General features: G+C 43.8%; 1 protein-coding gene across 5 annotated transcripts in view; it reads left to right on the forward strand.

Moving 5' to 3' along the window:
• The window catches only part of PPP6R3 (protein phosphatase 6 regulatory subunit 3), a 53,384-nt gene that overhangs the window by 15,232 nt on the left and 12,538 nt on the right, over positions 1-25,614 (forward strand). For 3 of the 5 annotated variants that reach the window (XM_088525916.1, XM_088525917.1, XM_088525920.1), the window contains exons 2-16: positions 934-1,056; positions 2,937-3,169; positions 4,337-4,523; positions 5,403-5,540; positions 6,248-6,313; positions 6,741-6,853; positions 7,557-7,670; positions 8,315-8,444; positions 10,414-10,566; positions 11,851-12,000; positions 12,539-12,603; positions 14,065-14,180; positions 14,582-14,667; positions 18,149-18,235; positions 20,546-20,643. In XM_088525916.1, the coding sequence (XP_088382042.1) occupies positions 1,045-1,056; positions 2,937-3,169; positions 4,337-4,523; positions 5,403-5,540; positions 6,248-6,313; positions 6,741-6,853; positions 7,557-7,670; positions 8,315-8,444; positions 10,414-10,566; positions 11,851-12,000; positions 12,539-12,603; positions 14,065-14,180; positions 14,582-14,667; positions 18,149-18,235; positions 20,546-20,643 (1,748 nt within the window). In that variant the 5' untranslated portion in view covers positions 934-1,044. The remainder of the gene's footprint in view (positions 1-933; positions 1,057-2,936; positions 3,170-4,336; positions 4,524-5,402; positions 5,541-6,247; positions 6,314-6,740; positions 6,854-7,556; positions 7,671-8,314; positions 8,445-10,413; positions 10,567-11,850; positions 12,001-12,538; positions 12,604-14,064; positions 14,181-14,581; positions 14,668-18,148; positions 18,236-20,545; positions 20,644-25,614) is intronic. The other 2 variants (XM_088525919.1, XM_088525918.1) reach the window with 2 other exon arrangements.

The following is a 25,614-nucleotide window of genomic DNA, read 5'->3' on the forward strand; positions in this document are numbered from 1 at the left end:
CTCATGCTCTTTTGGCGAGCAACTGTTCCAGTCCAAATCTACAGTTGAATGCAGGTGGCTTCTTGTTGATTAATGGTAGGCAGAGGCTTTAGGGCCACCTGGGCTGAAAGGATCACTCAAGTTTTACCTCTTCCTTTGAAAAAGCGATTAAATGAAAACTTTTGACTTGTGCCTCAAATTAGTGTCAGGCTTTTGTCACTTACTGACCTGTTTTTTACCCTTTCAGAACTGGTGAGGGGCTTACTACATGGCATGGTATTTCAGCATTCATTCAGAGAACAAGACATTTTTCTGAATGCCCACTGTTCATCTCGGCACCAAAACTTACCTTTAGCTGATGTCAGCTTTTGGAAGGACTCTGTGTACATCAGGAGCCTGTTAGGTTTGCTCACTGGGTGACAAACCCGACTAAAGGTTATGGGTTATAGTGAGGTACACTGCAGTAGCTTAGACATCTTCAAAACAACAACTTTTCTACATCTGTGTGCAGTATGGTGCTTTTTTTTTTTTTTTTCTTGTTTTAAATATTATGCTGGATTACCTTGCTTCTTATAGTACCTAATCTTGAGCATGCTTTGTATTTGGTCTCCCTTGGATCTCAGTGCTTACACTGGTATGAGACTTGGGTACCAATGTTGCATCCCTGTTAACCTTGAGAGCTGGTTGTAAATGTGCACATGCTGAAGCTTTGTGAGGAGCACGGAGGGGAGGGAGCGTGTTCCAAAGCTGGGGGCGAGAGGCCACCTCCTGCCTAATGTGCGAGCACAGAAATGAGAAAATAACAACTTTTTTCCTTCTAAGACTTCCCGCTTGGAGCTATGGTGTGCTGCCGCTTGATGATCACTAGTGATAACACCTATTTCTCTTCTCTTCAGGGTTCCTGGACTCATTCTTTGGCACATTTTACAGTGTTTATTTTTTCCTTACTCCAAGGGACCCGGTCTCCTGTTGAAAAGCGATGGACTAATCTCTGGCCGGCACCTGACATGTTGAGCATCTCCTAAAAGCGCTTGCCTGGGAGAATTTGTGAAATAACGCTGTAACATGTTTGCAGTAGTATGCCTCTTTTTTTGTTGTTGCTATTTTCTATTGCCAAATTTCTCTTAAATTAAGTAGCTGAGAAGTAACTTGAAGCTACCAAAATAAACTTTAACCTCTGCAGAGAGATTTCCATCTGGAGGTAGCCTTGGTAGCGGCTGCTTGCAAAGATGCAACCTGCCCTAACTGGGACAAGGGGAGGGATTTGATCCTACTATAAGCTCAAAAAAAGCCCAAAGCAAAAATACTCTGACTTTACCAAAGCACTAGTTTACTTGCTCACAATAAGCCTTTGTAGAGCTGAATACCCCTAAGCTAATGGTTTTAATAACAACTCTGTATGATTTGATTTATGCTAATATCTCTTGTAAGTAAAATCAGGTGTTTCGAACTTTCTGCAAGATTACTAATACTTTTAGTAGAAAGACTTTTCTGTTGGTTTTTAACCAATTACTCTTTAATTCTTGCATGGGGTCTCATGTGATTGAATACTAGCTCTGTAATTGAGGTCACTTGTACTTCTTCCCATCTTCCCCCCTTATTTTGGTTTGTCTCCCATATCTTACCCCATATCTGTGATCTTTGTCATAGAACCCCCAAAGCAACCAAAATCTCTCCTCCATTGGGAGAACACCAAGCTTATTCCTGTTTGTAGGGCAAATACTGATATCTTAGTAATAAGGAAAGTTGTAACCTTCTGCTGAATCCTGGACTCTAGTCTTGGTGGCTCCCAAACTTATACAGTGCTGAATTGGATGCTTCCCTGTGCTCGGTAGTTTTGGTGCCCATGCTGAATCTGTGCAAATTTAGGATCTCAGTGCCTAAAGCTGCTGACCTATTGATTTACGTAGGAACAGGTATTTCTAGCTTAGACTTTGTAGTTTATCTCAAGAGTGTGTATGGCAAAGACACAACTTGGGCTCAGCTGCTGTCTGCAAGCTAGTTCCCTCTGCACCCAAAACTGCAGCTTGCAGATGTGTTCCTGCTAAATGGGGTCTTCATTTGGATTCTTCATGGTAACATGTCCACAGTCATGTTGGCAATAGTGTGACATTGAGTCAATACCTCACACCTGGAAGGCAGTTACTAAAAGAGCAAAAAGACTGTCTTTTTACTGCTTTTTTTTTCCTTTTATTTTCCCCCCATCAAGTGCTTCCCAAAATAATGCTGTTGTGTATTTCTAGTTTCAGGAAAGAACCATTTCCCTGATTGATCACCAGTTCAATTTGTTCCTTAAATTCTTAGTCATGCAAGACTTGTTGATGCTGAATCAGAAGTAAAATGTAGTGTCCAAGTCAGCATTTGTTGAGCACGCGGTGAATGTTTGTGCAGGGCTTAAGGAGAAATACAGGCAAGTGGAGTCTGTTGCAGCTGTCTGAGCCTGGCTCTGTCTCCTGCACCTTCAGAGGTGTTTCCTTCAGTGCCACGTGGGGTAGAGGTAGTAGAAGCTTGGGGGGTTGTGCCATGCCTGTTTCTTTTGCCAGTCCTGGTAGTTGCTGAGCGGTTTCTTCACAAATCTGAGTCGTGCCACAGACGTGTAACAAGGGGAAATGAAACCCAGAAAGTAACCTTTTCTTTGGTGCAAATTAGCATGTTTCTTGTACATAAAACTTTGGAGGAAGCTAACTTCATGTTAAAATATTGGCTTATTACTAATGGTACAAAATTAAAGATGACTGGATAAACTGTAGTAATCAAGTCTGATTTGGAACATTGTGATTCATCTTTCAGCATCTACTAATCTGTCTCGTTCTGGAAAGTTTTCCTGTATGCAGATTTTTGGGGGGTTAGAAGCTATGAAATGGACATGGAGTTGGCTTTTATTGGGGGAAAACTACAAGTACCGTTTCAATAGATTCTTAAATTCACTGCTTTGTGTATATTGTCTTTTTATCCAGACCAGCATGTTTTGGAAATTTGATCTCCATTCGTCATCCCACATAGATACGCTTCTAGAGAGAGAAGATGTAACGCTGAAGGAGTTGATGGATGAAGAAGATGTTCTGCAAGAGTGCAAGGCTCAGAATCGCAAACTTATAGAGTTTCTGTTGAAGTCAGAATGTTTGGAAGATCTAGTTTCATTTATTATCGAAGAACCACCCCAAGATATGGATGAAAAAATTCGATACAAGTAGGAAAACATTCTGGGGTTGAAAGGTGGAAAGAGGGACAAATTACTCGAATTTATAGTGTGTTTTGAAGTCCTGCCTGCGGGTGTGTATAGAGTGCTGGTAGCTTTAGAGTAAGTTTGTTTTGAAGGGGTGTTGTAGGGCTTTTAATTAAATGAGTCACACTAATATTTGGGGAGTTTTTTCATGAAAGGTTCTTTTTTTTTACTACAGAAATGCTTCCAAAAACCATTGCTGCCCAAAAAGCTTACAAAATGCCAGAACTCTCATAAAGAATCGTTGTTACTACTTGGAGTGATTTAAAAGTAGTTGACTGAAAACTCGTATTGGGGTAGCGTGTTTGGGTGTGTAGTCTTGTTTTATCAGTGACTAATAAGATGTTTTCAAGATGCATTTTTGGAAAGTCTCTACCACTCCTGCTGGTGTTTCCCATGGCAGAGCTAGAACAGGATGGTTAAAAGTGCAGCCCCGACTGCTTGGAGAGTTTGCTAAGAAAGCTCCAACTTAGCAGACCCTGTAGCAATTCCCGTAAAAGTATCGTGCCCCCTGTGCCCTTACTACCCTCCAGTTTTGGGGTGGTCTGGGTTGGGGGGGGGAAGTCATTGTGTTTGTTTTTTGGTCACATGGAAAAACTAATGTGACAAACCCAACCTTCCTAGTTTTATCACTTAGGATGAAACAGGCCTCCTCTGTCTCTTAAAAGGTGAGTTTGCAATGGAGTGTCTTCCCCTGGAAGGCCTTAAACTGCTGACACTGGCATCACTTTTAGTGTGAGGGGGCAAGCCTGATATCAACTGCAGGAAATGACTGGACTCCTGGCTGAAGCAGCAGTGTTGTGGACCGTGCTGCTGCTGTGGCACGAAGATGCACTGGGTAGTTTGGCAAGCTCTGTCAGGCTGCCTTCAACTACTTTAGTGCAACTTCCTACCATTTTTGTAAGTAGAGAAGTACTCGATCATTTTGACCTCCTGAATATAGATGAGCTAATGTTAACAGAGGACAAACACGCTTCCACTCCCCTTCATAGACCATTACTATGTTCCTGCAAACCTATGGTACTTAAACTTGGTCAGAAGCCTTACAAGGCAGCTGCTTTTCTGAATTCAGACTTGATAGTATAAGTATGTATAGTACGTATGAATAGTGAGCCTTCTTTCTCCTTTCTGCAGATACCCAAACATATCCTGTGAGCTGCTTACATCTGATGTCTCGCAGATCAACGATAGGTTGGGAGAAGAAGAATCCTTACTTGTGAAACTGTACAGCTTTCTCTTAAACGAATCGCCTCTAAACCCTTTACTGGCCAGTTTCTTCAGCAAGGTGCTAAGTATTCTTATAAGCAGAAAACCAGAACAGGTAAATGCTCGCAGCTCTCTGGTTTAGCAAGTTTAGCAAGTGCTTCTGTGAAGTTGCAGTACACAGTAGTGTTCCCTGAAGTCTGCGCTCCCAAGGGCTGAGGCAAAGAACAGCGTTCATGTTTCTGTGCTAGCTGAGGACGTGGACTGCTCCAGCCTGCTCAAGGTTTATAAATGGGGCGAGGGGGCTGCCTTCCGTTAGGCCTCGTCCGAGCTGCTCTCATGGCTGGTAACTGTCGGCGTGCGAGCGCTCGCCGTGGGGCTTGGCTCGGTGTTCACACCGGGGTGTTTCTGTTGAGTGACTTGGAGAAGGGGGTGATTGAAGCACTGAGAGTGGGTCCAGTTATGCAGGACCACAGCTGGGAGTGAAGGGCTGTTGTCTGAGTGGGGCAGACTTCTGGGTGTCCTTCACAAGGGCTGTGCTGCTGCCTGGTGTGTCTGGCTGCTGTGCACAGCTGCTCTGGCTTGCTCTGGTCCCCAGAGAATTAAGTTTCATTCAGTTCCCTGCTTTTAGTTCAGCAAGCTCTGAGTTCACCTGAAAGTTTTGCATCAGGGCTTTGCAGTATCCAGCTTTGCTCACTGAGCACTTTGAGGGATGGGGGATTCATATCTACAAGGAAAGCTGTACATTGGTTACAAGCAGTTTATGGTCAGCATGAGAGTAGGCCAGGACACACTAAATGTAGTATAGGTCTGTCCTGGGGCATGCTTGCTGCTCTCTAAACATGCACTATTTTATCTTGCCTTGTACTGCAAACTTGGATGTGAAAGTGTTTAAGAAGTTCTTGTGTGTCTTCAACTGGTAGGAGAGAAAATCAAATTAAAATGCTTTGTTATAATCTACCACACAAAACAAAGAAGTCTTGTCTTTCATTTCTAGATTGTGGATTTTTTAAAGAAGAAACATGATTTTGTAGACCTCATTATTAAGCACATAGGGACCTCTGCTATCATGGACTTATTGCTCAGGCTACTGACTTGCATAGAACCTCCACAACCTAGGCAAGAAGTGTTAAATGTGAGTAAAACTTCTTAAATGATGTAATGGCATGGGTGAACTGTAAGGTGGCTTCTCTAGTACTAGTTTTCCTAAGTTCATTTTTTTAAATGTGACAAATTTCAATGTGCTGCTGATCTGTGCTTGGATCTGCTGCTGCTTTTCCAGAGGAGCTGTGGCACTGGTGGGACCAACTTAAAAGCTAAATAAAAACACCTGAGTGACTCATCTATTATGTTGGGCTTTAATAGCCAACAGCTATTGGATGCAGTTTTAAAACCATTTTGGATAATAAGGAGCATACTTGCATTGCATCGGGAAGTTTATTTTTGAAGTTATGACTTTGCTAAATTATTTTGCTGGTCATATGGAATTGGCAGAGTCCTTCGTGTCATCCTGACATAACTGTCATGCTTAGTGCTTACTTCATCTCAGCTTCCCAGCAGCTAGAGCACATTGACCTTGGTACCAAAAATTAAACTCGGATAACCTGAGAATATTTGCAAAAGATAAATGTAACCTGTTAAACATAACTGGAGCCGTCTCATATCATAGAGCTATGGAGCTATAGTTGCAGTAACCTTACTTCCCCCACACACTTTTTTGAAGTGTTGTTAATCCATGTTTAGAGAAATGGGCAATTTTCAAGCTACTTCTAAAATCGTTTTATACTAATTAACTCATTCACTTCAATAGCATTCTGTTAATGCCCACAAACATTTTTACAGTGGCTAAATGAGGAGAGAATTATCCAGCGGCTTGTGGAAATTGTACATCCATCTCAAGATGAAGATGTAAGTACTGTTGCCATCCTCTGGGTCTGTCTGTTCAACAAATGCGGTGCTGTAGCTTCAGATCTTCATAGCTTTACCATTTTCTGCCTACTTTTCTACAGTAAGCTGATTTCTCCTTTAAGCTCAGGTTTTGCGCAGTTTCAGACCCTGGTCAAATCCTAGTCTGGATGCATACTTGGCACTGTTTGAAGATCTGCCTCCAATGGTAATTTTGGTGCCTCCACACTGGAAATACTTGAGGCAAAAGACTGAAATGTCTTTCCATGGCTTGTTAAGTTTTAATTATGGAATTGAGTTACTGCTTTAGAAATGTTTCTCTTCAGGGGAGAATCTCATCTGAGCCAAAACTTCCAGCTCTTTCAGTGAAGACTTTTTGGTTCAGTGTGCTGCTATTCTTCTTGTGACAAGCTCTCCTTTTCTGTTCCAGAGGCATTCGAATGCGTCGCAGTCACTCTGCGAAATCATTCGTCTAAGCAGAGACCAGATGTTACAAGTACAGAACAGCACGGAGCCAGATCCACTGCTCGCAAGTCTAGAAAAGTAAGTTGCTTGGTTGAGCTTCTCATTTCGTACTAAGGTTTGAAAAGAGTAGCGTTTAACTTTTGGCCTTTAAAACAGTTAGAGGCGAAGCTCCGCACTGCCTGGCGAGCTCTGGCTGCTTGTCCTCTCTCTGTGCAATGTGGAACAGCGCAGCAGGCACAACGAGCCCGCTTGGTGCGTTCCTTACTGCTTCATGTGTTCTTGTCAGATTGTGCTGCTTTGCCTTTGCGTAAAGAAAATAAGGCTCGAATATGTCCCGGGCCACCAGAGGAGGTGGTAGCTTCAGGCGTGCGGATGGCAGCTCCGTACTGTGCAGAGTACACATGGGAGACTTGGGCTTTGGTCGGGATTATTTTAAGTTAATCTAAGTTGTTATCAGAGAAGGTAGTCTGACTCCCTGCTTCCTTTTGGCAATTTCGTGTTTGTGTGGCTGTTTAAAATTGTTCTTTTAATCTGGCTGAAAACTGACCCCCTCTGTAGGGTTTGTAAGCCAGAGTAAAAATGTAATATGAGAGTGGGAGAAGGGAGATGTGATTGGGGTGGGGAGGATGGGACTAATAAATCTAGTGATACCTGCTGGCTTGAAATAGCTCAGACTTGAATTTCTCTTCTCTCTTTTTTCAAGTTTTATTTTGGAAGCTTATTCTGTTAACTGCTATATCCTAAGTAGTGCTGTATCTGACATCAGTGCTTTTCTTCTCAGGCAAGAAATCATAGAGCAGCTGCTGTCTAATATTTTTCATAAAGAAAAGAATGAATCTGCAATAGTCAGTGCAATCCAAATACTGCTGACCTTACTTGAGACAAGACGGCCGACGTAAGTGTAGCTGCTCTTATTTAGGCTATGCCTGTGCAACTCAGCTGGGCAGATGTTGAGCAGGAACTGAAGGGACTCCTGTGTGTGAATGACTGAACCAATTCTGTGGCTTTCTACAGCTGCAGAAGTAAGAGCAAAACAAGCAATAGCTACTGGCATTATGTTCAACAAATGAGTGGTCTTTTTGAGCTTTTTACTCTAGAAACTAGTTTAAGCTCCACTTAGAAGATCATACTAGTTAAACTTCAGTGGCATGTATATATGTATTTTTTTTGTCTTTAACTCTTTTTTCTTTAACTTGGACTTGAAGTTAATGAGTACCATGCTACCACTTCAATGGAGAAACCAGTGGGCAGAGCTTTGATCTTTCTGTGGTACATTCAGTTTCTTAATGTTATTCAGCCTAGTAAATGTTCCTCTGCCTTGAAAAAGGAAACAGATATGATGTTGAAATCCATACTGGAGATTTGGAGCACAGTAAGCCTATAATTTAGAAAATACCATGCCACTGTTAGATCACTTATTTTATATCTGTAGCTTTTTCTATTTATGTGCCTTCAGAGCTATCACATTCTCAAAATCTTATCTTGGTAATGTTTTAGAACTGACTCTGATATTAACTGTCAGACTTTGTGCTTTTTTAGGTTTGAAGGCCATATAGAGATCTGCCCTCCAGGCATGAGCCATTCAACATATTCAGTCAATAAAAGTGTTTTAGAAGCCATAAAAGCACGACTTTCATCCTTCCATGAACTCCTACTTGAACCTCCAAAAGTAAGTGAAGTCTTCTGTTACCGGCTGAAAACAAAGCAAGACTTTTTTGCTGCATGCCTAGTTTAGACAGAAGATAATGACAAACAGAGCTTAGCTTGTCTGACAACTTCCAGGCAAGACCCAAAGCTCCTTCCTGGCCTGTTCCAAGCTTTGCAATTCATTAGTTGTCCCTGCCACAAGTTTTTTTTTTTTCTTTTTCATTATTGCTTTCTTGATTGACTTGCTTTTCCAGCTTGAACTTTGTTCACCTGGCAAAATAGCCTTAAAGCAATTGCTTTTTTCTGAAATCAAGGACAAGATATTTGCTATATATTTCAAAGTAAAACAGATGTGTGCCAAAAATAAGTGCAGATAGATCAGAAAAGTGGTTATTAGAGGGCATGAAAACATCTTCTGAAAGACAGTACAGAAGAGAGATTTACTTAAGAGAGGGTCAAGGTAGGTGAATCATGCAGATGGATTTTAAAACGCCAGAAATCATAAAACTCCATAGTAATTGGCTGCTTAAACTTAAGCTAAAGGAAAAGGGAGTTGACATCTTTAGTAGGTGCCCAAAGAAGGAGTTGTGTTATGCAAACAGATGCCTGGGTTTTTCTGGGGCAGGTGGTGTTTCCTGCTTGAAAACCCTGTCTGCGTAGAGGTGGCCTGCAGAGCTTCGGTTGTGCAGGGCCTCATACAGTCTTGGTGTGGGCCTGGAGTCCCAGGCGTGACCATGACCAAGCAGACAAGTGCCCTGTGTTCCAGGCATGGCAAATTCTTCAATTCTTTAATTCCTCTTTTTTTCCTGATAAACAAAGTATCCACGACACTGCTGCGAGAGACAAATACAGCAAGCTATATAAATAGAGATTTTTTTTTTTTTAAACCTGTAATCTACTTGTACAGGCCATCTGCAGCCCGACTGACCTGGGCCTGCCCCTCCATTTAGGGGCTGCAGTTCCTGAGCCAGGAGGGCCTGTGGGCGAGAGCAAAAGCAGTGGTTAAAGTGTATAATGTTGACAGCTAAAAGGTGGTGGAGGAGCTGGAGGAGGGGGAAAGTAAGGTGGTAAAAAGGGTTTGTTTTGGCATAGAGAAGAGACTTAAGCTTCCAAATACATTAAGAGGTAACGAGTGGATGATTTTTGGTCACTTAATTGCGACAGCATGACAAGAAATGGATCTATAGTCTAGTTAAAGGACAGGTTAGGAGTTTGCAAGTTTCCTGGTGGTTGGAAGTACTAAGTATTTTAGTAAATCCTCTTATAGTGAAGTTACCCCATCTCTGTTGGTGATTCTGAGCAATAGATAAATGAGCCTGTGTTAGGACTATGCCCAAACCTTGCCTTGGGCAGGGAATGGGATGAACAGGCAGGATGCCAGGCTTTTCCTGGATGCCTTCTGAAGAGCCGGTGATGCTCAGACCAAGCTGGGACTCTTCTTCAGAGAGTCTGTTTGTTGAAGTGTTTTTGGAATGTTTAGGAAGATAATAACACAAAGCTGTGCCTGGAAAGAAATATTTCCGGTGGATCGGAAGTGACTCCATAATAATGTGCCAGAGAAGCTTGCTGCTTCATGAAATTGTTTAAAGTGGACTATGTCAGACTTAGCAGGGTGTAATAGTATCTTGAAAGGAATGTCTACCTAGCTGCTTATATACATTGTGGTTATGTGGAGTATGGCTGTACATGGATTAATCATTGAGAAACATAAATATTTCCAAATTCCTTTGAGATGGGTGAGAAAGGGACCTCAAAGTAGGTGCTTAGCTGCCACTCAGTTTAAGTTGTCTTTGCTTTCATATGACCAACTGTTTCAGAGCTCCCTACCTAGTTAAACTATAGTGTTCAGAACTAAAAGTAACCTTTTTGCAGGTTATAAGCTAAGAGTGGTACTGAGAGAATGGTTATAAGTATTTTTGTTATTCTAATTAAGCGTAGTAATGCTGAGTTGGCTTTCAAGTATTAATGGTTTTCATGTGCTTCTCTCCTAGAAAAGTGTCATGAAGACAACATGGGGTGTTCTGGATCCACCTGTGGGGAACACACGTTTAAATGTGATTAGATTGATATCTAGCCTATTACAAACAAATACAAACAGTGTGAATCAGGAGCTGATAGAGCTGAACAGCATAGGAGTTATACTGGTAAGAGCTTTATGCTACCATTATTTTTGTGAGTTGATATTGAGATCTTGTCAAATCTTTCTGTCACTGCAAATTTATACTTCGTTTTTCAACATAACTTCCAGGTTATTTCTGTTTTGAGACTTCTGTTGTCCTGTTTGAGAATTCAAATACATGAATTTCTCTTCAGTTTGGTCTATTTGAAGTCAATGTTTTCCTCGGATCATCTGAACAGCTTTTTAAACCCTCCTAGATGTGATTCTTAAAGCTTTTTTTTCTTAGCAAGCTTATTTTTCATCTCTGCTTTCAAGTTTTTGGCTGCAGTTCTCATCCTTTTCTTAAGTTGTTCCATCAAAACCTCTTTTCCTGGCCTCCTAGTGCACAGGACACCAAATGGTATCTCCGTGTGGCCCTGTACAGGGTCAGCTTCCCTTGCTCGGTGCCTTTCAAACTCCTTTGAAAGAAGGTTGTTGCCCGGTTAACTCGCGGTTTGTTGTACATGCAACACTAGCAAAAAAAGCAGCTACTTGAAGGACCTCCCTTCCCACCTCCTGCCTTGGATATAGCAGGACACATTGTTTGCTGAAAACCTCGTTTAGGTTAATCAGAAAGGTTATGTGCATGTGTCAGTTAACAGATAGCCAGCAAAACTGTCTGGAACTTGCACACTAGAGTTTCGCAAGAAATGTAGAATTCTGTTTCTAAGCAAGTAAGTTGTTAAGCAGAGTTCAGTAATGTTTAAGTGAGACACTAGAAGTAATGAGAGCCACCTAAACCTCTCCTGCAGCGTTTGCTACTGAAACAACAAGGTCTGTCTGTGCTGTGCTGCCTTGGAGAGGAGTAGCAATGGTCTAGTTCTGGGAATGCAGCCCTGGGGAGAGGACACGCTTCCTCTGGAAGCTTTGGAAGGGGATCACAGGTCTCTCTTCCATTTTTTGACCGAGACCTCACTGGCTCTGTCAAATACTGTTTCTTGTTGTACACACTTCTGTAACTGTCACTCTTTGCTGGTGACAGGCATTGGAGCTTGTATTTAAAAGCATCATGTCCACTTATTTTCAAGTATTTTTAAAACTATTTTGCTATGTAATAAGAGAACTATGGAGGACTAAGAGGAGGATTAGGTGCATGGTGTTCATTGGAATTAGTTCTAGGTCACAAGTTTTTTGTTCTGGAATGCTTATTTGTATCATTTGAACAACTTGCTTGTGCACAGTCAGTCAAATAACTTACGGGATGAGATTGTTCGATTTGCCTAATGAGGAATTCTTGATTTGTGTGAACCTTGTTGAACTTGTTTTTCAGGACATGTTCTTCAAATATACGTGGAATAACTTTTTGCATACTCAAGTAGAAATCTGTATTGCATTGATCCTTGCAAGTCCTTTTGAAAGCACAGAAAACGGCACAGTTACAGATCAAGATTCCACTGGGGACAATCTTTTACTGAAACATGTAAGCTGTGGTTTCAGGGGCTCTTTCTTGAATGTCTCCTCCCCAGGATATACTAGCTGCGGTTCTTAAGCCAAGTAAAAATGTGGTGTGCTTTATGTACATAGAGTGCACAGGAGTGTTTTGGGGGTTTTGGTAATATGTATATTCCTGTTTAATCTGAAGGTTCAGCAGATACTTGTTTTTGCTTTTTCCTGCCCTCAAAGGGAATGTGTGTGCAGAGCTGCAAATTTACTTGAGAGCTCACTTGTATTTTTTTTGTGGACAAGCACAGCTCTTTCATTGCCTGCACCATAGTGCAGCTTAGCAGCTCCAATAAAAAAAAGTAATGAACCTAGCAGAGTCTTGGATCTTGGGCTTGAGCTTGGGATCTGTGTGACTGCTGCTCCTAAATTTTAAATCCCTTAAAGGAATCTCTCATGAACTTGAAATTTGCTGTATAAGATTTTTTTTGTCTATTAAAAGTAATTCTAAAATGCATAATAGCATCCACCTTATTTTTAAAGCATTGAATAAATGTATTTTTAATCTTCCTTTTTAGCTCTTCCTTAAGTGCCAATTAGTAGAACGAATACTTGAAGCATGGGAGATGAATGAAAAGAAACAGTGAGTAGCTAGATTTTTTTTTTTTTTGTTCCCTGCAATAAGGTCTATGTCAGAGATGACTTGGTATGAATATTTGAATAGTTCAGAATGGGGCAGCTAATATTCTCTTGCCTCTGTTTTAAAATGTCCTTTTTAAGGAACTGTCCGTTGAAGTATACTGCATGTTTAATGCTCTTTGCAACTTAATTCTGAGTGGAGTATGGAAGTACAGTTTTAAACACGACAATAACGAAGTTCTAAAAACAAGACTTGCGCTTGGGTTCTAACTTTGAGTTAGCACTTCCAAGCACAGTGAACTTGCTCTTGTAAAGACCTTCCCTTTCTCATTTACGGCTGTCTGAAGTTGGGGGTGGTATTGGTAGTATTTTAATGCGCCTTTGCCTTTCCATTTGAGAATATAATTGAGCGTAATGCTTGCCATATATAAGCTTATAGTACATAGAGTCTGTGCAAACTAGCAACTGAGTCTAGCCGTGTTCAAGTTCAGGGACATGCCCAAATGCTGAGGGGCAGAGAAACACTTGCATGCCTCCCCAGTAAGGAGCTGCCAAGGGTTTCTGAACACAATGAAGTGTATGATTATAAGGGAGTTTCTTCTGGATTAAGTGTGGTGTCAGGGCTTTTTATGCCCTTGCATTTTATCACTTAATACTATTTCTAGCAGCTCTAGAAACTTTCTTCTGCTGGAATATACCGATACACTGACTTGCTGGGAGGAAGGGAAAGATAGCAAGTGTCTGACTGGTTTGCAGCTAACTGCTGGCAGTTCAGCCCAGGTTTGGAGTTAATCTGACATTGGTTGGATCTGGAGCAGTTCCAGTTGGTCATGGCCACCTAAAGTGCTAGTCTGGAAACTGATGCTTTTGGTTTCTAGGAGGCAGATCTGTCAGTTAAGTATCACATATGCCATAGTGCTTGTAACTCTTTGTGAGTACTTAACTGTTACTTGTAAACTTCAGGAAAGCAGTAGCCTATAGTCCTGACTTAAATATAAATAATTTGGAGACCTGTACAATGTTAGAATGCACAGGGTGTTGCTTTTGACAGTTTTAGGCTTACAGCTCCAATTAAGCTAAGGGAATTACCATGTTGAAAAATACTTTTCCACGGCTGAGGGCTGTGTGTGTGTGTTGGTTTTGATGCATAATTAAGGCTTTGCTGTTCATTTTGTCTGGATCTGACTGTGCTGCCTAGCTTCGCATATGAGCAAAAAAGAGGAAGCAGAAGGAATGTATTCAAATACTGGGCATTTCCTTGGTGATGATTTACATGCTTGCTAGCTTTCTAAACTAGCTTAGAGTTGCTCAACTTGTTTGTGTTACTCTGGAGTGTTTCTGTGGCCGCTCAGCTGGAGAACCCTTAGGGGCATGCAAGATCACCTAGGCTTTAGCATCGCGTTTCACGACACGACGCCCTAAGGGCCGTGAGCGTGAGCGGTGCGGCCCCCTCTCCCCGCTGCAGGGCCGAAGGAGGAAGGCGGCACGGCTACATGGGGCACCTCACCAGGATAGCCAACTGCATCGTGCACAGCACTGACAAGGGGCCAAACAGCGCGCAAGTCCAGCAGCTCCTCAAAGGTAGGGGGAATGACCCAGCTTCTCACGGCTCTCCTTGGCCATTCTGGGAGGAGTGGCTCCTACTCGCATTAAAAGGCGGGTTTTGGGTAAAAGGAAAATGTTGATTTCTGACCCATACGATTTAAAATCAGCTATCATTAAACATATATTTGTTTGCTCCAAACTGCCTGAATTGTAGCAAAGATCCCTTTTTAAAAAAAAAAAAAAAAAAAAATTAGAGAAACAGACCTGCTTAGCTTAAACTTGCTTTCTGGGCAGAGTAATCCATAGGGATTTCTATGTAGGGTCCCTATGTTGGTTCTGGTAGCTTCTCTCAGAAGAAAAGACCAATTAAAAGTTAAGTGATGCTTCACTGTCACGAATACTTCTATATAAATATTTCTGCCTGTTTCTTGTCCTAGAGCTTCCAGAAGAGGTCAGAGAGCGGTGGGAGACATTCTGCACAAGCTCTTTAGGAGAAACTAATAAAAGGAATACAGTGGACCTGGTAAGCTTGCAAGTCGTTACTGTTTCCCTGGGGCCCCTGTTTGTGCTGCAAACCCAGCCTTAGCTTCAGTCTTTCCAACTGCTGTGCTGCTCTCCAGGTAGTGTGAGCAAGCGCATCGAATAGCTAGGCTGCTAGGTCTCTAGTTTCCTTCCTCAGTGTGGCTGCATCACCAGTGCTTCCTAGGAGGGCCTTGCAGTAGCTCACTGGGCAGCCTCTCTTGGACAGCCCCTGAGGAGGAGGAGGCTGGTCCTCACACCTGGGTTGGCTTCCCTGAAACCTCCTGTCTGCTCCGAGTGCAGGACTTCCTGTACAGTATATATACAGTAGTGCATTTTTGTATAATAGATTTAATATGCAACTTAACTTTTTAAATATTTAAATTATAGAGTAGTATTTAACTTTTCATATGTAATTAATTTTTCCCTTGTTTAGACATTTCTTCAGCTGGACCAAGGCCAAGAGAAACCTCATCTAAAGAGGCTGAATTTTAAGCTGGTCTATACTTAATAACATTATATCACTTCTTTAACTTTTAAGATACTTTGTTGTTTGGACTTACTTAACAGCAGACTCCCCTTAAAGCTCCACAAAATTCAGATGAATGGAAATATAAAGCATTAAAACACATTCTCATGTCTGAAATTCACTTTTGAAATACAGTGACTGGTTTTGAACTTTTAAGATTCATCTTCTTTCTGCTCTTTTGAGCTGAGATTCATGAGAGATAACTGGCGCTTATTTCAAAGACAAATGCTAACAAGCAGTAAAATGTGACAGGAGATGGTTTAAAGAGGGGGGGGGGGGAAAAACTCGTTTTACAGAGTTGAGTGTAAAGGGGAGCCCCAGTCTTGGTGCTTGTTTGCCCTGTGTTCTGGTCCCCACAGACCATGGTCTGGAGACTGAGTCTTTGACCTCCTCTCCCAAGTTTTTTTTTTTAAAGCACCTTGGGATGAAAAGTGTTTGTGTTTGTATCTGCAAAATGTTCAAGTGCAGCCTCCCAGCATCGCCAGGACAGGAAACTTCAGTGTGGATTCGCCTGGCTCTTGCAGCTGGGTCACTAAGGAGGCCCTCTTCCCTCGGGGACGTCTCCCCTGCGCGGGGCGAGCGGCCGAGCACGGTCCGCTCGGAGCACGTGAGCAGGGCTGGCCCGGCGGCTGCAGCTGGGCTTTCCACTGCGCCTGCTCTTGGAGCTCGCTGTGCGCACGGTGCCCGGGCGGCACAAGCTCTGCTTATGGGAGCTCGTGTAGGAAATGCATAAACACGTCTTGCTCTCCAGAGCTATTGACACAGCTGCTCTCATGAGGATTTTCAACACTTCAGCCCTTCAGCTTGACGAGAGCTCTTGCTGTAATGGAGCAAAGTAGGTGCTCCTGGGGCGCCGCACACGAGGACTTGCACTTTATTCCTTTCATCTTCTCGCCCCACTCTCTCCCACTTGAGGCTTTTGGTGTCTCTAACAAGTTCAGGTTACCTCTTGTGAAGCAACAGTAACTGCGGGCTTGGTTCTGCTATGTGCCTGCTTCAATCTTGGGCTCTTCAGGCAGCTTGCAGACTTCCCCGGGAGTTTATTTTTGGCTTTGCTGCCATTAATGGATGCAAGCAGCTGGCACTTATTTTCTGAGCTTACCTGCTTAGACTTACCTAGCTAAAAATACAGCTGCAAGTGAAACACGTGTAGGGGTACTTGTTCACCTTATCTTTAGACAAGATGTATTTAATGGCACTACTATAGTGAAGAGCACTGTACAATTTGTAATAACTAGGTCTGCCCAAGAGACTTTTTTCAAATAAAAGGCTTTTTATAGTGTTCTTTCAGTAATACTAGTCATGATATTGAATGTTCATGAGGTACATAAATACCAGGTAAGAAGAATGTACCTCCCCTCAGCCTAAAAATACAGCTTAATGAGATGGATTGTTCCTAATTCCCCTAAAAATAGCCATGTCGTTCCTTTCTCTTGTGGAAAATCCCCCTCAGTAACTGCAGGAAACAGGACTGAAAATGTCCTATGCTAGGATGAGTTATTTTTGAAGAGTGCCAATGCCCTGATAGCTGCAGGATGCTGGGAAGTGCTGCCCCTGAGCAGCAGGCTTGCTCACCTACCTGAAGCTGCTGGAGTTTGCAGGGGTCGTTCTTGTCCTCTTGATATCCCACTCCAATCCATTCCTCCAAAAAACTACTGGGATAATTCTTCCATAACCATAGTAATGGTTTGGTGGTTTGGGTTGAGCAATGCTGGGGGGTTCTGCTGCTGGGTTTGCGCAGCGGCAGCTGTCAGGAAAGATGAGGTGTAAGTCGCTCTCCGATGGCTCCGTGCGTGGCTGGTTTGCAGGGAGCCTGGGGCAGGAAAGGTCCGAGCCTCTGACCAGGGGACTGGCCTTGAGCTTCTTCCCTGTGCCTGAAACTAAATAAGCGGCTCCTCATCCATAGTGTCCTTGGAGTGTGTGCAACATTCCCTTTGTCATCCCCCTGCTACAGATTGCAATTTTAGAAGGAGCAGATTAATTTTTTGCTCTCTAAAAGTATGTCAGCACTTGGGGTTTGAGGATTGCTTGAGTTGTGATGAAGTCCTATATAACTGCATTAAAAAGTGCAGACTTGGCAAGGCGTGATGTACTTGATGTGCTGCTGCTGTTGTGGCTGCGGAGCAGCAACCTGTGTTGAGCTGTTGTGTTTACGCTGCCCGAAAGCAGCCTGGCCCTAGTGGGCAGATGGCAAGGGGGTACATGTGTGAGAGTGAAGCACGCAGAATGACAGGGCTTTTAAACAAGCCTTGTCCTGAAAGAAGAGCAGAAAGTGGGGGAAAAAAGCACAAGGTACCTGCACCGCACGTGTCCCCCACTTGGAGTGGTGTCCTGCGAGAATGGTGTGTCTGGCAGGAAGACCTGGTGCTCCATGCGTAGGTGTCAGGGCTCAGCTGTTGGCACTTGAGCTCATTGCCACTCTGGCTAAGGCTCCTTGGGGACTCCCGTGCTGTGGGTGGCACTTAGGGAGCAGCGTGGCTGAACAAACTGTCCCCTTCAAAAAACCTGCCTGCTCCAGGGTCATGTTCAAAGTGGTCTTTGTTGCTACAATTTGGGGTTTACTTCTGCAAGTGAATATTGTAAGTGTGTGTGTGTGTATTATATGTAAAGCTCTTTCTTTCTGTTTTTGAGGGTAGATTTCCCCCTCCACACCCCATGTATGAATCTGGTGAGCTTTGTTTTTGTAAGTGCTATAGATATCCTTTTTGATGTTCATGGAAAGGAAGTGTTTATACTGGAAAGGAAGAAAACTGCTGTGTGTAACTGAAGATTTCAGTGACTCTTATGCATGGAATGCTGCTATTGAAACACTTCTGAGGCTCTTTTATGTGGCAAGGCAGTTGCAAAAACTGAATAATTTTATATTTTGAGATTAAATGGAAGACTATGCCAGATAGTGCAGGTATACTTGAGCTGCTCTCGTGTACTAACCTGCTGACTCCATTCCTTTGCCTAGGTCACTACCTGCCATATCCACTCATCCAGCGATGATGAAATTGACTTTAAAGAAACAGGCTTCTCACAGGACTCTTCCCTGCAGCAGGTGAGCTGAATTCTAACAGCCTCAGCTTCTCTTTTGTCAAGATACTTCTTCAGTGGAACTGGTTGCTTTTTCTTTTAGACTTCAGATTATTTGCTTGCAAGCCAAGTCACTCATGTGGGGTCTCCTGTGGCACCTGGAGGCATGGCCTTTCACCCAAGTCATGGTGTCTTGGAGCAACTCAGGATTTCTAGCCCTTGGTCGTGCTGCGCGTGCAGATCTCTGCTCCTTTACTCACTTAGTCTGCATGCCAAGACAATTCAGGGATTGGCCAGCCCAAAAACTTGGACCTAAGCTACTTTCAGCTTGAGTGTCTGACAGCTTTGTAGCCTCCTAACTGATTTAATGTGGGGATGGCGTGTTTCTCTGGGGTGTTTTTGGGGTGATGTGGTTACACTGCTGCCATTTTCGATGGAGGAGGCAGTGATCTCTCCAGTGTCCCTGCCCTCTCCGCACAGGGTGTCCCCTCCGTGGGAAGGAGCGGGTCCTGGTGGCACGCAGCCATGGGCATGAGAGCGTGGGTACGAGCTGGGCGCAGGGGTGTTCGGGCTGTTAACCAAAATCGTGCTCTAACCTTTACCTCTAACTAAAACCTTTGCTGTAACTATATGGTCTTGAGCAAAAAAACTGACTTTTTATAGAAGCAGTAGGAGATAAACCTTATAATGACTTTTGTACTTTAACAGTGGGTGGTGGATCCTGCTCTAAGAGATTCTTGTTCAATTTCTGTCCGTTTCAGTGCTGTTGCGTGTGTAAGATGCACCTGAGTACAGAGTTGATAGGTCGGGTGCCTTCTGTAGCAGCTCTGGTGAGAAAGTAAGATCTCTAAATGTATCTGTGCTTTTCATGCACCCCTTAAGTGCTGTGTGTCTCAGCAGGTAGCTCATCTGCTGCAGATGGCCTGCTGCCGTGTCCTTACAGCTTGTCACCCTTTTCCTAGGGTTTACCCTTGAGCTAGGGTAGTGAAATCTAGAGTTAGACAAGGTGAATAGCTGGTAGGAATGCGTGGAAGTTACTTAGAGCATGGTCTGGTTATGCAGACTCCTTGATAAATGTGTTTTTGACTTCAGCGAGCATACCCCTGCATGGGCCAATAGTGAAAGGATGGGACAAGGAGGTAAACTTTCAAGGTCTAAGTGCCCCTGTTAGGAAATGGGTAAAGAATTGAAATACTGACTTAACCTTGGGTTTGTTTGTCAAATGTAGCTTTGGCCTGTGCTGAATTACACTTGCTAGGATTTTTTTCTTGCAGTATCCAAATCCAATCTGATGCTGTTTGGGTTTTAATGAAGACCCTTCACTCCACAGTGGGGAACTTTTCAAAATTTTCCCTCCAGAGTACTTATCTGTCTGACTTCCAAGGAAACTTTAAAGCTGGCTTGAAGCTTTTCTTCAGCCTAGTCTTGGTATGTAAAATCCCTTGTGCCAGTAGTATTTCACATGCTGTCTTTCTCTGGCACTGGAAGCTTTGCTTCAGGAAAGGATTGCCCGCTTATTTCCACCTTGTCGCTACACGATCTGCGTTTCCAGCACTTGTGCCTCCCTTTGCCAGCCACGGGCTTAGCACAACTCTGCCTCCTTCCAAAGCCGAGGCCGCCTGTGCAGGCTGGGCCTCGTGAGAGCAGATGTTTTGGGTACGTAACAGGAGGATAGTTACTGTGCTGCCCTCTCTACAGAGACCTATTTAAAATTTCTGTTGAAAATATATTGAGAGCACAGGCTAAAACTTCCTGTTCTTGGGCAACTTAGCAGTTTAGAGCTACATTTTATGCGTTGTAGGCACTTGTATTAAAACTGCATGCTGGATTTATAGCCAGCTCATGGTATGAGCTTCATGTCTTGTTTTCATTTACATTGGCAAGTGGCATTCATATGGCTCTGCCTTGTGCTCTAGGGTAGGACAAGCCCATTAAATTTCTTAAATTGCCTTGAGTTTCTTCTGCAGAGAGATGGTTTCTAGATGGACTTTGCACATGGAAATACCACTGTTAAAAGTGTCTAAGGACCAGATGATAACTCAGTTTTAGTGCTGTTTATCCGGGGTGCATTTGGAAAGGTACTGATGGAGATGTGGTTAGACTAGAGATTTAACTTTCTTATTAAGAGCTGCTATTAGACTGGCCTTCCCCTGGGTAAGTGTGAGCAGGTGCATAGTCAGTGTCACCTCTTAAACTGTAAAGGTTCAGACAAATCCTTTTCCTGTTCTGTATGTCTAGATTAGAGAGTTGTATTTCTTTGGAGCAAAATGGGCAAATAGTATCTAGAGTATTATTAGAATCATTATATCACTGTCGTTGGTCCTGGGGTTGCCAGGCCTTTTCTGATTATCAGATGCAACAAATGACGTCCAATTTTATTGACCAGTTTGGCTTCAACGATGAGAAGTTTGCTGATCAAGATGACATCGGCAAGTGAGTATAACGTTATGCTGGAGTGTGGTTTTTGTTGTTTTTTTTTTTTTTTTTTTTTTTAACTTGGTATTTGTGTTTTGATGGTGACCAGCAGCCTATGCTGATGTGGAGCAATGGCCAGTGAGTCCTGTCATTTTGTGTTACTGGACTGAGTGCTCCAGTGCCCCGAACACCCGCTGAGCGGCACCTGCCTGTCCTCCCTGCCATGCCGTGCCCGCCTGGGCTGGCGGGAGAACACGGAGCTGGGAATAAGTAACTAGAGCAGAGCTCTGTCCTTGAGAGCCGTGCGCTGCTGCCATAGCCCAGCCCTTCCCTCTTGTGCCTGTGAGCTCTTCCCCCTCTGGGTCTGTGTGCCACCGCAGAGCTGCAGCTCTGCCTCCAAGTTCACCTGGAAAAGGCAGCAGGAACAACATGTCGGTGAGCGCCCTTTTCTCCAGGAAACAGCGAGGAAGGGCATTGTAAATCTACCTTTGTGCCCAAGGGCCAGACACTTTCCTGTGGTCAGAGCAAGTGGAGGAGAAATGAGAGAGGTTTTGGCTGAGTAGAGAAAAGGGAAAATCTCTGCACCCTGGGGTGTGTTGGGACTGGGGGAGAGTGTTAGGTCCGGTATCCGAATTGACAGGGAGAGAGAGACAACCACCATAGATATATTGTCTTTTATTAATAGAAGAAAGATAATAAGTATTACCAGCTAGCTGGGGTCCGGGCTTTCCCACGCAGGGGTCACACCACGGACCCCGACCACTTCGAGCGTCCCTCTTTTATACCGTTCTTACCCAAGAGTGTTCCCCCTCCCGTTTTCCTGTTTTGCATTCTTGTTAATGTTATCTATTTTGCTGAATTAAAACATCTGGATAAGCAGCCCCCCTATCATCCTGATTGAGGGCAGGGCACCCTAACCCCGCCACCTATCAAGGGTCCAGACCTTGCCATGAGCAGGGCATCCTGACCCTGCCATCTATCAAGGGTTCTGCCCCTGCCATGAGCAAGACATCCGGACTCTGCCAGTTATCATGGGTCCTTGTGCTCTAAGACTCAGCTTATTCTACATTAGCTATTTAACCCCTACCTTCCCTGCTAATGCACCCTACATTCCCCCCTTTTTCTTTTGCTAATATCAGAGAATCCTTTCTCGATCTTTCTGAGTTTGTCGCATGAACATTATGTGCATAGAATTAACTCGATTTGTAGCTTTTTCCATTATCCCCATTACACATTTCCACATTATACAGATACACAGTAACAGTAATAACAGAATTACAAATACGCGTAATCCTTCTTTTATCAGTCCTGATATCCACCCAGGTAACCCTCCAAACAACGACTCTAGCCATCCGTCCATCAGTCCTTCTTCCCGTGTTATCTTCTGAGTGTGTTCCTTGAGCCAGCGCAATTGTTGTTGAATCGATTGGCTATGGTCCGACAGGTTAAAACAACATAGTCCTTCAAACTCCTCACATCCCTGTCCATGGGCGAGGAGCAAGAAGTCTATAGCCGCTCTGTCCTGTAGTAGTGCGTGTTGCAGGCTGTTCTGATCAATCGGGAGTTGTTCCAATACCTCGGTTGTAGCATTTGCTTGCTTCTCACTCCAACAGGCTAACTTCGAAAGCCCCCTTAATGCATTTCCTGCTGCAGCTCCTGGCACAAAGATAGCTAAGGCAACCCGCGCAGTTACAGATATTAATTGTACATTATCATTACATTCCGGTGTTAAACCAAGGGAACGCTTTTGCCTTCTTTGTTCCTGCTTCATAGTTAACAACTTAGCTTTAGACGGGGCTATCATTGCCAGTTGCCCTAAATAACACGGTCCCCCATAGGCATTCTTAGGTATTCCTTGCCATGCTCTATCCCCACAAATTAAAAACACTCCATCTGGCAAGGCCTTAGCAGTACCATTATTCCATAGTAAATCTGTCCTCTTATGTACCTGTCCTGATGGATCCCCCCCATATGCTCCTAAGGGTAATCCCACACGCAGGGAATCGTTGTTGTAACCCGTCGACTGTCCCATTTGTCCCACAGAATGTCCCGTTTGCATATATGGGACTGCTACCACCTGGGCTGTTTCTCGCTTAGTGGGAAAGGCCTCCACCCACCCTGAAAAGGTGTCTACTAATACCAACAGATATCTATATCCGTATTTACCTGGTTTTATTTCTGTAAAGTCTACTTCCCAATGCCTTCCAGGCTCACCACCCCTTTCCCTTATACCTTCGTGTACCTTCCTGACCCTCGATGGTTTCATTTCCTGGCATGCTTGACATCCCTCTATTATCCCTCTTAATATTTTCCTCTGATCTTGGAATCTCAACCCGAACTTTTCTATTAACAGTCCCATTTTTCTTTCCCCCAAGTGTGTGGTACTGTGTAACTGTTGCACCATCTTCTGTCCCAACCGCTTAGGAATTAACATTCTTCCTTCTGTATCGTAATGTCCTTCTCCTGCACTTTGCTTTTCTGCGACCTTTTGAATCCACTCCCTCTCCTCTGGGGTGTATTCATCCTCTCCAATTTCCTCTTCTTCTCTTAAAGTGTTGTGAGTCAGGGCTAGTACCCTTTGTATTTGTCCTTCTAATGCAGCTCGCCGGGCTGCACTATCTGCAGCTGCATTCCCTCTACTTATCGTATCGGTTTTCTTCTGATGTCCTAAGGTATGCACAATTGCCACTGCTTTTGGTTTCTGCAAAGCTGACAGCAAGTGCAAAACCTCTTCTTTGTTTCGGATTTCTTTTCCTGCGGAGGTAAGAAATCCCCTTTCTCTGTATATTGCTCCGTGTATATGCACTGTCCCATATGCGTAGCGACTATCTGTATAAATCGTCACTCGCTCTCCTTCTGCCATTTCTAGTGCCTTAGCCAAGGCTATCAGTTCCGCTCTCTGAGCCGAAGTGCCGTCTGGTAAACGCTGGCTCCAAACTATTTCTCCCTTCTGATTTACCACTGCAGCTCCCGCCCTTCTTTTTCCTTGCTCGACCAAGCTACTTCCATCTGTAAACCACACTTTTCCCCCTTGCAGCGGCTCATCCTTTAAATCTTCCCGCACCGTCGCAGTTTCAGCTAACACCTCCTGACAATTATGCACAGGTGTTTCATATTCTGGGTTAGGTAGGAGAGTGGCTGGATTTAAAGTCGTTGGGGACGTATACATAATCCTTTCTGGGTTTAAAAGTAAGGCTTGGTAATGAGTCAGCCTAGCATTTGTTATCCATCTTTCAGGCGGCTGTTTGAGTAATGCCTCTACGTAATGAGGAGCCGTTACATACAGTTTTTGCCCAAACGTGAGTTTGTCTGCGTCCTTAACCATCATTGCCACGGCTGCAATGATTTTAAGGCACGAGGGCCACCCTGCGGTGACTGGGTCTAATTTCTTTGATAAGTACGCCACTATCCTTTTCCAAGGTCCTTGTTTTTGAGTTAGCACTCCCTTAGCGATTCCCGCTCTTTCGCTCACATATAAATGGAAATCCTTGGCTGGGTCCGGGAGTGCAAGTGCAGGGGCCTCTAGCAGGGCTAATCTCAGTTCCTCAAAAGATTTTCCCATAGCTTCTGTCCACTGCCAGTCCGGTTTCTCTTGACTCGCCTCATACAGAGGTTTCGCTTTCTCTGCAAATCCAGGTATCCACAAACGGCAGTATCCTACTGTCCCCAAGAATTCTCGAACCTCCCTTGGAGATCTGGGCTCCTGAATCCGAAGAACAGTCTCTTTCATGGCATCAGTTAGCCATCTCCTACCATCTCGTATCTTATATCCCAGCTATGTTACTTCAGGACTACATAGCTGAGCTTTCTTAGCACTTACTCGGTATCCTAGTTTATTCAATTCTTGCAACAACTTCCTCGTACCTTCCTCGCACTCCTCTTTCGTTCTTGCTGCTAGCAGCAGATCATCCACATGCTGAAGCAATTTCACACTAGGATTCTGTCTCCTGAATTCACTCAAATCTTCCTGCAGTATTTCATTAAACAAAGTCGGTGAATTTTTGAACCCTTGTGGTAATCGGGTCCAAGTTAACTGACCCTTATATCCACTCTCGGGATCTTCCCATTCAAAAGCAAACATTTCCTGGCTCTATTTTGTCAGGGGGATGGTAAAGAAGGCATCCTTTAAGCCTAAAACTGTATACCATCCCATATCTGGTGGCATCGTACTTAACAGAGTGTATGGATTCGGGACTGTAGGATGCACATCCTCCACTCTTTTATTAACTTCTCTCAGATCTTGAACTGGCCTGAAATCTCCTCCGGGCTTCTTTACTGGCAGTAGAGGAGTATTCCAAGGAGATTTGCATTTACGCAGAATGCCAGCTTCCAGTAACCTTTTAATGTGCTTCGCTATCCCTTGTCGAGCTTCAGGGGTCATTGGGTACTGTTTAACCCTAATCGGGTGAGCTCCTGGTTTTAATTCCACGACCAGAGGAGTTTTCCCTTTAACCTCTCCTACCCCTGAATTCTCTGCCCATACTTCTGGGAGTTCCCTCATCCATTTTTGAGTTTCTGGTCCAATTTCTTCCTTCCTCTCTTCATACAGTCTATATTCGTCCTCTAATCTAACAGTCAGGACCTGTATCGGTTGTCCTTCCCGGTCATTGATCTTTACCCCATCGTCCTCGAAATATATCCTTACCCCCAATTTAGTTAGGAGATCCCGGCCCATTAAGGGTACCGGACTCTCCGGTATATACAAAAATGAATGCGTGATTTGTCTATTAGCTACATCTACCTTCCTTTCTGATGTCCACCGATATACCTTACTCCCATTTACCCCTCGTACTCGAGCTTTCCTTGTCGATAGTTTCCCCGCTGCTTTATTTATTACTGAGTATTCAGCCCCTGTGTCTACCAGAAATTTTACACGTTTCCCTTCCATTTCTAATTCTACCCAAGACTCGGGGAAGGGTTCCGAGTCCCGGCCCCTTCAGTCACTATCTTCTTTTGCCACCAGTACTCTAGGTGGCCTCCTTTCTCCTT

The sequence above is a fragment of the Tinamus guttatus genome, unplaced genomic scaffold, assembly GCF_059628265.1.
Source record: "Tinamus guttatus ecotype Peru unplaced genomic scaffold, ASM5962826v1 Tinamus_guttatus_pri_ptg000240l, whole genome shotgun sequence".
Classification (NCBI taxonomy): Eukaryota; Metazoa; Chordata; class Aves; order Tinamiformes; family Tinamidae; genus Tinamus; species Tinamus guttatus.